This window comes from Typopeltis vanoorti, chromosome 3, assembly GCF_054136105.1.
Source record: "Typopeltis vanoorti isolate ZY-2024b chromosome 3, IOZ_Tvanoo_1.0, whole genome shotgun sequence".
NCBI lineage: Eukaryota > Metazoa > Arthropoda > Arachnida > Uropygi > Thelyphonidae > Typopeltis > Typopeltis vanoorti.
In genome coordinates, this window is record NC_143551.1 from 57,299,794 (window position 1) to 57,313,173 (window position 13,380).

The 13,380-nt window shown below is 32.8% G+C and overlaps 1 protein-coding gene and 1 long non-coding RNA gene across 7 annotated transcripts in view; one reads left to right on the forward strand and one right to left on the reverse strand.

The window, feature by feature from the left end:
* The window catches only part of LOC150108172 (uncharacterized), a 318,721-nt gene that overhangs the window by 18,307 nt on the left and 287,034 nt on the right, over nucleotides 1–13,380 (forward strand). For all 6 annotated transcript variants that reach the window (XM_090390632.1, XM_090390635.1, XM_090390634.1 and 3 more), the window contains exons 7-10: nucleotides 5,103–5,172; nucleotides 7,811–7,851; nucleotides 12,501–12,528; nucleotides 12,737–12,799. In XM_090390632.1, the coding sequence (XP_090246758.1) occupies nucleotides 5,103–5,172; nucleotides 7,811–7,851; nucleotides 12,501–12,528; nucleotides 12,737–12,799 (202 nt within the window). The remainder of the gene's footprint in view (nucleotides 1–5,102; nucleotides 5,173–7,810; nucleotides 7,852–12,500; nucleotides 12,529–12,736; nucleotides 12,800–13,380) is intronic.
* The window catches only part of LOC150108173 (uncharacterized), a 38,636-nt gene that overhangs the window by 10,989 nt on the left and 14,267 nt on the right, over nucleotides 1–13,380 (reverse strand). Inside the window, exon 2 of the long non-coding RNA XR_016548119.1 lies at nucleotides 7,755–7,845. This is a non-coding gene — a long non-coding RNA (uncharacterized LOC150108173). The remainder of the gene's footprint in view (nucleotides 1–7,754; nucleotides 7,846–13,380) is intronic.

A 13,380-nucleotide genomic window follows, 5' to 3' on the forward strand; every position in this document is an offset into this window, starting at 1 on the left:
TTATATCCACATGATAAAAGAAATTAACAAAAATCAGACCACACAAATAACCCTATTTGATTAACCTATAAATATATATATATAAGAGAGGGGTCCGCCAAGGTGATGTGATCTCCCCAAATCTATTTACCAGCATTTTAGAATACATTCTGAAAAAAAAAAAGACCTAAACGGAGGAATAAGCATAGATGGTGAAAAACAACAAATTCTTATGTTTTCCGATGATCTAGTACTAATATCCCACAACCCAAAAGACCTAGAAGAAATGGGTGAAAAAGTATACACAAACAGCAGTAAAATAGGCTTAGAAATGAATCTAGAAAAAACAAAACGGATCAAAAACATCTACACAAGTGACAGTCACCTATGTATTGATAACATCCCTATGGAACAAGTTGACTCATACAAGTACTTAGGACAAAGAATGAATAACGATTTATCTGAAGAACTAGCAAAAAGAAAGAAAGCTGCATGGCTATTATTCAACAGACTAAAAGAAACATTTACTGGTCCAAATCTTGACATCTCTCCGAAGGCAAAACTATTTAATAGTGATATTCTACCATCACTCACACATATGGATCAGAAACATGGAACACGACAAGAAAAGAAGAAGAGACTCTCAGAATAACTCAGCGCAGTAGAACGCAGGATTTGTAACATCAGCAGAATGGAGCATGTTAGAAACACGGAACTAAGAAAGAGATCAGGCATAAAAGATGTAGTAACGGCAGTATATGAAAGCAAGATGAGATGGGCAGGTCACATAGCCAGACTCGACGATAACAGATGGACATATAGAATACTCAACTGGCAACTAAGAATAAAGAGAAAACAGGAAGACCACCTACAAGATGGGAAGATCCACGAGTGAAATCTATGGGTATAACATGAAAGAGAGAGGCTCAAGATCGAGATCGTTGGAGGCATCTTTGTGACCTACACTCATAGAGAAATCCTAAGTGAAACACGAGTCCATCAAGGTAATCAAGGTAATGTTACATAAGCTGTACTTAGGTGTACAAATTGAAATAAATTAACTACGCATCATATTTTTAAAGCAAATCTCTAGTAACTAAATAATTAGTAGTCGACTTCGTTTGTCGAATAGAATAACGTTTTCTTCTAACTGGTCATGGGTTCAAATTCCATTGTGACTTTGATATTTATGCAAATCTTTAAATAGTAGACGATTTCTTTCGCTCGATGCGAGATCATCACTTTGCTTAATGGAAACCTGAAGTGGCTTGAAAAATTCCATATTTGATCTTTAGAGCAAGGTTTCCTGTAGAGTGAGATTGTTAATCCGTATCCCCCCATCCACAGTGATAAAACGTGCAATAGTTTTACAAATTTTAATGAGTTAAAAAAAATCAAATCAATGGAACATTCGATGTTGAAAGTGTTAAAACAGTAAACGAGTCATCTGTAGAGGTTCGCTTTCTTTTTTAAAAGTACAAAATAAAATATAATTTAAACATTCTCAGCTCCATAGCCTAAATAAATTACTGAAATTCGCGTACATATTATTTTTTAGTTAATATTATAGTTTTAAAATGTCATCTAATCAAATCATTAGTGGAAAAGTGGCATCCTATTCATCTCAAAGTTCATTGAAGATGCAAGTTCCTCCTAAAGATGCCATTCCAAGTCATTAAAATTATATAAAATTGATTACTTTATCTTTTCTTACAGCTGGCATAATTTGAAGAGGGTCGTTTTAGAAAAATGCATATGGCCCTTAATTAGTGCAGGTGAAGTGCAATATATTATATCTTGTTTCCCATATGTACCTGAATTTCAGAGTGTTAATTGGAAGTTTAGGAAGAAAACTTTTTTATTTTAAATAACATACACTTTCCTTTTCCCCTTCTTAATGTCAAATATTTGCCTGTACAAACCATTTCCTCTCTAGAGGAAGCGAGCATTGTGGTTACTATGGTGAAATTTAGGTACGAGTCCAGGTCGCTTCTCGACCACGGTTGTTACCTTACTATCTTTTGGTTATAAAGTCCACCCAGACAAAAAAATATGATTCCTACTTCTTCAGCGCAACTGGTAAGCACCTCATTTTCTATAAAGTGCTTATGCTGTCTTGTACAATTTATTTGTGTTGTATGTTATGATATTTGTACGTTATTTGTCTTAATACACTGCAGCAGTACGTACCACTGTTTCTGTCTGGTTTCTATGCTTACGAGTAGACCCATGCCGTACCATGCAAGCTTTTGATACCAGAACCGACGCAATAGGATGGATAATACTCATTCCAGTAGTGTGATATGTCTGTATATTGCGTGTGTTGTCCTTCTGACCGGTTTTGAAAAACCCGCAAAACCGGCCCGAGTTACAGGGGAAAAGAACATTCCATCGCCGTATGAGACCGGCTAATTCACTTTCCGATGAGAATCTCTGATAAAGAGGCTTGGCGTTCTAGATAAAATTCGAACCCAGGTCTTTCCGACCAAAGGGTATCTTCGAAACCGAACTATAGGGGCTTTGCTGATGTATACTTATTGATATTTTTATATACAAAACCGTTCTTTATAACAGCAAATTCTATTAATTATGATCATTTGATTAGACAAGCTGTTAATAGACCTTGACTAAAACAAGTGGAATTATGCGTCATAATTTTGTGGAGTACTAATTAAAAGCTGTTTTAATTTTGCTCGTTCACACACACACACACACACACACACACACACACACACACACACACACACACACACACACACACACACACACACACACACACACACACACACAAGTGAGTGTGCAAATGAATTTTTCCATTTCAGTGTTTTACTATACAGAGTATGTTCATGGTACGATTAAAACTGCCTTAAAGAAAAAGAAATCAAAAACTTTCGCAGAGTTAGTAAAGATCGATGCGAACACCGGGAGTGACGCGAACAATGTCAAATCGATATTTTACTTCTCCATACCTTTGAGAAAGAGAGAGAGAGAGAGAGAGAGGGGGGGGGGGGAGGAGGGAGCCTAGTTAACTTTTGCGAACAGTTCCGTAATGTGTGTCTTGAGCTCTTTCATCGTGATCAGCAAAGGAGGGACGTGGATACCAGCTTTCACAAAGCTCAAAAAAAAAATAAAGAACAAAATCTATCAAGATGAAATACGGTGATCTTGGGAACAATTCCATAAGACTACCACACCCAGACCATCAATTAAAAAGGATTTCATGGAGGTATTTTTCTACTTCTCTATGGAAATGCAGTCGCACTCTGTCTTTTTTTGAAAAGAAAGAAAAAAAAATTGATTTCGTACGTCGTCTTGCTGTTGTAGCATTAGCCACTCCTTCGATTAATCAAGAAAGATAATTCCACTTATTGTGGAATCAAGAAAGAAAGAGCTGTAAAGTGTTTTTCTTGATTTGAAAAAGGCGATGATTTTTCTACTGTCTCTTTCATGTGTAAAAGAGGACACATTTGTTCATGATAGTTTCACTATTATGTTTCCATATCAAAAAAAAAAAAAAAAATCCTTTAAAGATCAAAGATAATTTGATCTTTAAAGTTGTCGACACATTTGAGTTGCTGAAACATCGTCGATGTGCAAACTGTGAAGTGCTTGTAGACCGATTTTCTTCGCAAAAGGTTTCAGGTTACCATTGTGACAATCATATCGATATAATATATATGAATTGGTGATTTATTTGGTTAACTCTTCTCAATGTTTCTTAAGTTTCTTCCCTGTATAACATTGGTTCCCAACCTTTTTCCACTTGTGTACCCCTTTTAAACCCATTTCTATAAATTTTACCCCTTGTTTTTAAAATAGCTGTTTATAAATACTAACACTTTTGTTCAGTGCCTCAAAAGATGCAAGATACTGTCTTAAATCCGTTTTTCCGCCATTGCTGATTATTTTTCGTGTACCCTGAACGTCCCAGCACATACACCCGGGGGCATTACCGTCGACAGGGTGTAGCATAGAAGCAGCCTGCCTCATGGCGCTACTTAATAAGGGCGCTCGTTCAGCCATATTGGGGTAGGCGCTGTCGCGGAAAGAAGTTTTTCCAAGCTTAAACTGATTAAAAAATTATTTGCGAACATCAATAACCGAAGAAAGATTGGTTGGTCTAGCAACTATATCGGTAGAGGCGGACATAGCTTAGAATTTAAATTTAGAAGAGCTTATAAACACTTTTATTGTGCAATATCCCCGTAGAGCAAACATTTAATTAATATTATTATGTGATCGTTTGGCATTAACGTTTCTCTTGTAATAAAAACAAAATAGCAATTGGAGATTTTATTATAGTTTTGTCTTATAATCCATCAGGGGTGATATTTAATTGTTTGCCTCAGGGCGCGATCTAATCTGGCGAGGGCCCTGCCCTGGGGTACGCGTACCACCGGTTGGGAGCCGATGCTGTATAATGATTTTGGTGTTATGATATGCCAAAATACAGCAGAACGTTTTCTTTCTTTCTTTCTTTTTTATTTATTTTTTTATTTTTATCTAGATGCCATTTTACCAGCTACTCACTCTCTGACTCTGCCCATCGACTGGAATCTATTTAAATCTTCTTGAGTTTCACCATCCCTTCTCTTTCTACTAATCCTGTTAAAACATGAGCAGCAGCTGCCCAGCACCTTTTATAGTTCTTCTACTAAGCCATATATTCTTCTTCTTCTCTTCTTTTTTCATTATATCTTTCTCTATGCTCTGGAACAGCTTTACGAAGTGTTTCCCCGCATCTGCGAACCATAGGTTCCGCAGTCTCTCGAGTGTGAGAATTATCATTCTCATACTCGAGAAGAAAATAAAATAAAGAAATAAAAATAAATAAGTTCAATAAAATCAGTTCACTCGGAGCGAAGTTGTAATATTCATACATATCTACTTTATTCGTTTTTGTGAAACGAATCTAATAGGTTTGCATTTTGTGAAACGCATTATGCGTATATATTCGCACAGCCTTTCATAAGAAGAAAAGATTTAAAAGAAAACTAATTGCTTATTTAATAGTACAACGAACAATAACATGTACAAGCTTCCTTTTTCTGTATTAATTTACTATCCAAATATAATTATATTAAATCAGACTGCTAATTAAACCTTGTGCTGTTCACTTTTAGAAAGCAAATGCCCAACTCCAGGTTGTAATGGAACAGGTCATGCCACAGGACTCTACTCTCATCATCGGAGGTAAGCTGGATCCATTTTATGTTTGTGAAATCATTAAATTGAAATAGCGAAATTCTGGTTACCATTATTCCAACTGATGAATCAAATTTGGAAAGTACAGTTGTTAAAGACAGTGTTCATATGAAGGTAACCAAATCAATTTTAAGTTATAAAAATAAATATTTTGATTTACTTTGTTAATATGCATACTTTAATATATATATATATATATATATAGTGATTTAGATTTAGATTTAAATTTATAAAGTTAAATAATTTAAAATTGTAATAATTTTGAATTATTATAACTTTTAATGAATTATTATAATAAATGCTAAAAATAGTTATTTGTATAAAATACTATAATAAAACCTAAAGTAATTATTTTTATTGAATATTATGAATAAAACAACGTGTACTTATTTTTAAATAAGGAAAAGGATACCGAAAAATAATGTATACCGCGCAAAATAAATTCATTCCAAAAGTGACATACTGATAAAAAGATAGGTTGTCTGCTGAGTCCAGACAGAACACAAAGACCTTTTTCTCGTTCAACCGACGAAAAGGAGAATTCTCGTGCTATCCAAAATCGCTACAGTTTTTTCTTAAATAAAATGCATATGAAATATTCATTTATAAGAATATTTTATTTTATAAAAAAATACTTTTTTTTAATACTTTTCATTCCTGAAACTCAGAAACTGGCTGAAAAAAAAAAGCGTAGAAAAAACTTCTCCCCCTAGTCCTATTATCGGAATCCAATCTGGTTAGAAAGACCTGCGTCGAATTCGGTCTAAGACGCAGAGAACCATTATCGGTACTTTTAATCTGAAGACCAGTTAGCCTGTCTCATATGGCAGTGCAGGATTTTTAATTCCTGAAACTCAGGTTTTTCATCCCGCAATCAGACAAACCAGCATAGGACATACACAATATACAGATATATGACATAAGGATTATCCACCTAATTCCATCGGATTTAGTTTCGAATGCCCACATGGTATGGCGTGGGTTTATAAGTAAGCATAAAACGGGAAGGAAGGGTTGTGGAGATCTTTTTCTATGCCATTTTTTTCCCACAGTTTTTTTCCAGGTTTCCCAGTTATTTAATCTCTGGCGCAGACCAATCGGTATTTTCCTTTGCGGAAACTCTGATGTAACCCTACTTCAGACAATAATATACTGATTACGATTTAGGAATACTAGATGGCTGCAATTGTCTTCTCTACTCTGATCTCAATGTTTTGAAATCTTCGTTAGCTTTCAACTCAACTACCGTCGATGACTAAGGGTCAAGCACGACTTCCCACTGATTTCCAAGTCATTACGAGAGCCAAACGAGTTCTGCCTATATCCTTTGGAAGTAAAAGTCGCTAGTAAACTTATTTATTTCATTTCTTAAAAGATATAGGGCGATATAGACGACACTTTTAGTCCTTTTAAAAATCACTCATCACCTGTCAGAATCGAACGATGCCCTTTGGTTCGAAAGACTTGGGTTTGATTTCGATCTAGGATGCCAAACAACTATTATAAGAGCTTTCTAACTCAAGGTAATTAGCTAGTCTCGTATGGTGGTGGTGGTGGTGGTGGCAGGGATTTTCCTACGGAAACTCAGGTTTTTCATACGTCTAAAACTAGCGAACTGGGCAAAGCAACACACGCAATTAATAGACATAATAATACATCAGCCTTATAGTCTTAATTGCTTTAGCCATGATTCAACTCAGTCCAAATTTTGTTGCCATTGCCGTAGTTTAGTGCACTTCTGCGACGTGGTAGAAGATAGATAAACAAGAATGAGCTGATAGCTGCCGCTATCTCAAGTTCTAACTGTAACTAGCATTCATTGCATATAGTCGAGTGAGTTCTGGAGTCGATTTTATTACTTTCCTCAGAAAGATCGATTAATCATGAAACTGACTTTAAAAAAAAGTACTAGAAGAAGTTTTTCTAGTCCTTAATAGAGACATTTCGAACTAATGAAAAATGTGATAATAAGGTGGTAATTATTACTGTCCAATTTTTAAGAAACAAAACTGCTTACCAGTTCCCCCGAAAATTTTGTATATTAAAAGTTTCACCAAAATTCGTTCATTCATTCGTGGGTTGTTTCATGCCGATGAATAGACGCTGCATTGACATACGCAATTCCGAACATGGTGCCTTTCCGTTCTTTGTCCACACCACAGAAGTAACTCAATACGAAATTTCAATGGTCTCAAAATGTCAGCAGATATAGTCCTTTTTTACTTATCGCCATATTATGTAATGTCGGTAACAAATTATCACGTACAATATTAAAGTTGATATTTCTTATTATATCATCCATTATAATATTAAATAGATAAGGAATATGTGAGTTGTATGCATTATTCTATTTGGTATTTGTACAGTCTTTTTTCATTACTCCTACGATTTTGATTGCACTGCAGTCATTGTACATATTTCTTTATATATATTCACTTAATGTGCTTCGTTTACCATTTTAAAATCTCACGACTACCCTGAAGTTCTGTTTGACTGTTAATATGCATTGCCTAAATGTACAGAAATAAGAAAAAAAATCTTAATATATCACGTAGAAATTCTTCACTTACCCAAATTACATGATTATCTAAAAAATTATGTTTTTTTTTTCTCTTTTCCTGTCTAGTTTATCCGGTTGTCCGAGGAAAGATAAGATCACACCTGAAAGTAAGTGTTTCATTAAATGGCGCATATATATATATATATATATATATATATATATATATATATATATATATATATATATATATATATATTATAAAAAATAGATTTAATGACTTAAACCGAGATAACTTATAAGGTATTTAATGAGAATAATACAACTAGTTTCGGCTTATAACAGACTTCATCGGGTATTCATTAAAGAAAGAGAATAGTAAAAAAACATTGAAGTATCTAAACGTTATAGCTTAGGACCACAGCAACCTTAAATACGGTCCTGATTTGAGTTTACAATTCACTTCTCAGAGTCGTCCAAATTTGATTCTTTTCCAGACTAGTAACCATTTTTCTTTTCAATGTCATACTCGTTTTTATTCTGCTCAACACTTTTGGTTAGTCACTTCTTTCAAACCCGTTGTATATATGATTGTATCATGGACCTGAAGACATCACAGATATCACTTTATACAACACACACACACACACACACACACACACACACACACACACACACACACACACACACACACACACACACACACACACACACACACACACACACACACACACACACACACACACACACACACACACACACACACACACACACACACACACACAGAGAGAGAGAGAGATAATAACAAGTGCCTTAATGACGTAATAACTACAACTGACAATAAAATGCATAAATAACACATAAATAAAAATACAGTAAGTAATAAAATATTTTGAATATTTGTGAGAACATCCTTGCTCTTATAGTAAAGCACTTGGTAAAATAATTGTTCTCAATCAGTTTGTTCTTCAAAATATTTTTTCGATATCTAAGATAGGAACTACAAATGTTTACGTAATTTTTCATATTTGAAACTGATTTTTCTGTTATTTTTTATTTTAATTGTTTTTGCGATTATAAGGAATTAGAATTGCGGAAGAAATAAAAAATAGCAAATATAAGTTTTCTTCTTCTTTTTTTTTTCTAATGGCAAACGATCCATTGATCATTTGATATTAACATCGACACTATAAATTTCCCAGTTCTTAAACAATTTCCGTTTGACGTCACTGATTATCAGCAGAAATCAAAAGGTTATTTTGCATATTTTAACGGCACCGTCTAAGCGCCAACTTTTATATATATATATATATATATATATATATATATATATATATATATATATAATTATAAATATATATAATTAAAAGAATATATATATATATATATATATATATATATACATACACCAGCCCCCCCCCCTGGCGCCCAACCCCCCGAGTTCCGGGCTGGTAAGTCGGTAAGCTGGTAAGACAAAAAACGTGACATAAAAACGTTTCAAATTTCGGCTTATCTTTTCTTTTTATTTTTTATATAGAGAGAGTAGATATAACTTACTAATTTTTCCAAAAAAAAAAAAAAAAAAAGGAAAAAAAAAACTCTTAGCAGTTAGTGAAGGGAAAGTTTTCGAAAAATGGACAGATCTCAAAGGAAGTTTTCAGTTTTTGGAAAATTTCATTTTGCTAAAGATGGTTTTATTAGGATAACCAAGTAATTTTATAAACTTGGTTATTTTAACTCCTAATCCCAAGTATGCAAACAATTAAGTTTGCGCCTGAAACAAAATTCAAGTCTAAAGATGTTTACAATACCAGTGCAACTGTAAAGGTGGGCAAAGCTCTGATCACTATTCTTAGTATTCTCCCATAATGTAAAGCACATCTCACTAGAAGATGTATACTGCAATGCATTATGGGTGGGGTCACTACCCAGGCCGGTTTCAACCTTTTTTGAGGTCTCCTCAGTGAGTAGCTAGACCCTAAATACCAAGGTTTTAGTAACACGGAGCCTTATCGGCAAACTATATTTAGCAAAAATTGATATCAAATATTTCTAATTTACTTTCTAATTACTTACTATCAGAGGTTAAAAGAAACAAACCTTGGAAACAAAAATCCAGAGCACGAAGTGCGGCATTATTATTATTATTATTATTATTATTATTATTATTATTATTATTATTATTATTATTATTATTATTGCGATATACGACGGCCAAATGGCAGAGAGACTGTCTTGTTTTCTGAAACGAAAAAGACAAGAGCGCAAGCTGCTATTTTTTGACCGAAAGCTGGAAATGAATTATAAGTCTCATTATTATAATTCTTATAATTTATTATAATGAATTTAAAAATTTTGATAGTTTTAAAAAAGTACCAGGGCCAGGAGCGCCCTGGCCCGACTACACCCCTGCTTACTATGGGGACTTTCTGAGATTGATATGGATAAAAACGTCACTATGTACTAGTACAGAGAATGTCAGAAATACATGGAAATATTCATGACAGAATATTATATCTATGAACATCAATATTAATACTGATGTTCATAGATTATTACAGTACTAGCGACTGTTAAAAAATTAACCACGTGAGAAATAGTCACGATTATCATGGGATTAGTTTTAGCATAATTCATACGCATTAATACCTTTCGTATCTGACAGCTAATCAATAAATTTTATTTATACATTAGACTAAAAGTCCGATATTTCGCCAACTTGCATTCATTCATAATGCATCATCCCATGATTAACTATACAACCAATAGCTATATTTTACATGGACTAAATATAACTTAGTTAAAATGGATAAATGCCCTTGGATAGTTTCCAGGTTAAAAGATACACTTATTGAAACCAAAGCTTGTCTTTGGTTACTATACTTTGGTTAATATATGATTTAGTATATTAACTAAATTGGTTAATATATGATTTAGTACATTAGAACTGTTTGTTCAATTATTGCCCTAAAGCAGTCGGCCACAAAGATGGGAACTAATTCCAAGAGAAGTGTTTAAATAAGGCGGATCTTCTGGCACTAGTATGGTAGGTAGAACAGAACTAGCAATAACAGAAACAAAAAAAGGAATAGAAGAAACTTCAGGTAGTGAATAGAGAGTATTACTGATTATTTTGTTTCTAACTTTGGTTAGATAAGAAACCTAAAGGCACACTAAGTTTGTTCTTTAAATTAAAGTTGAGTTTTGAATCCTTTTTTAGTTAGACTTGAAATTAAATTCATTCAATTATATTTTGTTGTATTGCATTTCTTTATAATTTGAGATAAACCTCAAATTATAAAGAAAGGCAATAATACAACTTTTTTTTTAAGTTTATGCTATTTTAAGTATTTTTTTTAAGTTTATCCACCCACGAAAGAGTGGACACCTATATCACATTTAGTATCCTAAATGGTACAAGGGTTAGATGATCCGAAACCCCTCTCTAAAAACCAAATATTGCACTTTTCCAAGTCACTTCAAGCCTCAAATAGAATAGGTGGTCCAATACCAGGCAATAAAAACATGCACCACATAAAGACTTTTCCACACTCCATAATGGGATTCAAATCCACAATCTGTAAACTACAGGACGAAAATGCTATCTGTTCGGCCAACCAAAGCAGCAGTTGAAACGTTTATGACAATGATAATTATCATTGTCATAAACTTTGATTATAATCAATCTTTCCGTCAGCAATCCCTTCTTTCCATCAGAGGCCTGAAATAGTAATGGTATTTTCCTTGAGTATACACCTTTGGCAGCTCATATTTAATGGCTATTTAGGCAGTTCTGTAAATTTTTAAAATCCAAGAGATTTCTGATTCTGTCTATCAGAGGCCTTAATTAATTAGTTAATTAATTATTAAGATAAATACGAAAAAATGAATTTATTTATAAGAAGAGATCAGGCTAAGTTAGAATTTCTGAAAATCAACGCGTTTTACATAATACTGTATATTAATTTTATATAATTTTTATTTCATACTAAAATAAAAAGTTCTGAACATATCCTAAAATTCTAACTAGTAAGCATAAAATAGCAGACAACAGCTCTAAGTTATTATTATTATTATTTCTCGGCCTCCGTGGAGTCAGAAAATATTATGTCTTTGATAAACAAAAAACATCACTTATCAGAATTTTTTATGTTGGTTTTCACTCAACTTTTACATAAAACACGAGACACGTTCCCTATTAAATAGCCTCGAACTACAAGACGGTTAAGTTTCAGCGACGTTGTTATTCCATTCAAATTGATTTTCAACTGTATTTAAAATTTATGATATCTCGGTAAACATCGATATATTATTTATGTATATTCTCTCTCTAATAAATCATGTAAGTTGCATCTAAATGAGAATGATATGTGCCTATTTATTTAATAATAAATAACAGTACGTTTAATAATAATATTAAAATGATATTATTAAACTGCTAATTTCTTACCGCGTTAAAATATTTACGTGAAATATATATTGATGTTATGTTCTACAGGTAAATTAAATGCACACAGTTACATGCATATTCGTAAATATCTTAAAGTGTATTAAATTAAGTATGCAATGTTGAATAATTGTGAAATCTTCTCTAGTTTTAAAATTAAAATTTTAAGATGTTATTATTACTATTAACTATTTTTTCATTACTTATCTAGTGCTGTTAAACCAGTCTTTTGGTAAAATGCCGTTTCTCTTACTATTCAGTATTTTTAATGTTTCGTATATTAAAACATGCTTTTCATTATTATTTTATTAAAATGTGATTTTCTGGAATGTTTCGTAATTGTTTTTCGTATTTTGTTTTTCTCTTCTGCAGTTCTGGCCATGCATGAAACAATACTTAAGTAAGTAAGGAGTTTTATTTTGGAAACAGAAAATCCTTAACTAATAATTATTAGTTTTTAAAGTTTGTGATTGCAATTAATAGTCTGAATGAAATTATAAATTTGATCAAAGTACAGTATATCTGTTAAAGATGCAGTTTATTACATGATTCGATATCTTGAATAGTGATACTTGTAATCTTTTTTTTTTTTTGTTTTTCCTTTCAAGGTGTCCTACGCCGGGATGCAATGGAAGAGGACACGTAAACAGCAACAGGAACTCTCACCGTAGGTAAGTTGTGCAAAGCGCATTTTGGTGAATTTCCATATATATGGAAATTGATTATTTCCTAATCAGCTGAGAATTCTTTCCTTTCCCTACTCCTATCTGAGCTGCTAAGCTCACAGGTAAGCCAGCCTTCCAAATATTTGTGTCCTTCTGAATACCACAAATCAAAATCAAAATAAATCTTAAAATTTTCTGTTTTACTGTGGACATTGATTGGTATTCAAATCTAAAAGGATATATGATATGAGACCATTTCTATGTATATCGATATATCCTGACGGGGTCATCCATAAATGAACTTACATTCTTTTGGAGATAAGGAATTATGAAAATTTTCTGAAAATTCTCAAGATTCTGAAAAACGTGACCACTATGACAGGAGGGTTATTATCTGGATTGTGCGACATTGCAAAGTAGTTCAAGTACCAGACGGAAAATTGTGCATCTTCTCTATTAGAAACACAATATATTTTTTGTCAAAAATAAATAAAATAAACTTCTGAATCCAATTATTTATTTATCATACGATTTCGAAAACATTATTTAGGAAAATAGCACTTTTTACTCATCTATTTTTACAAGTG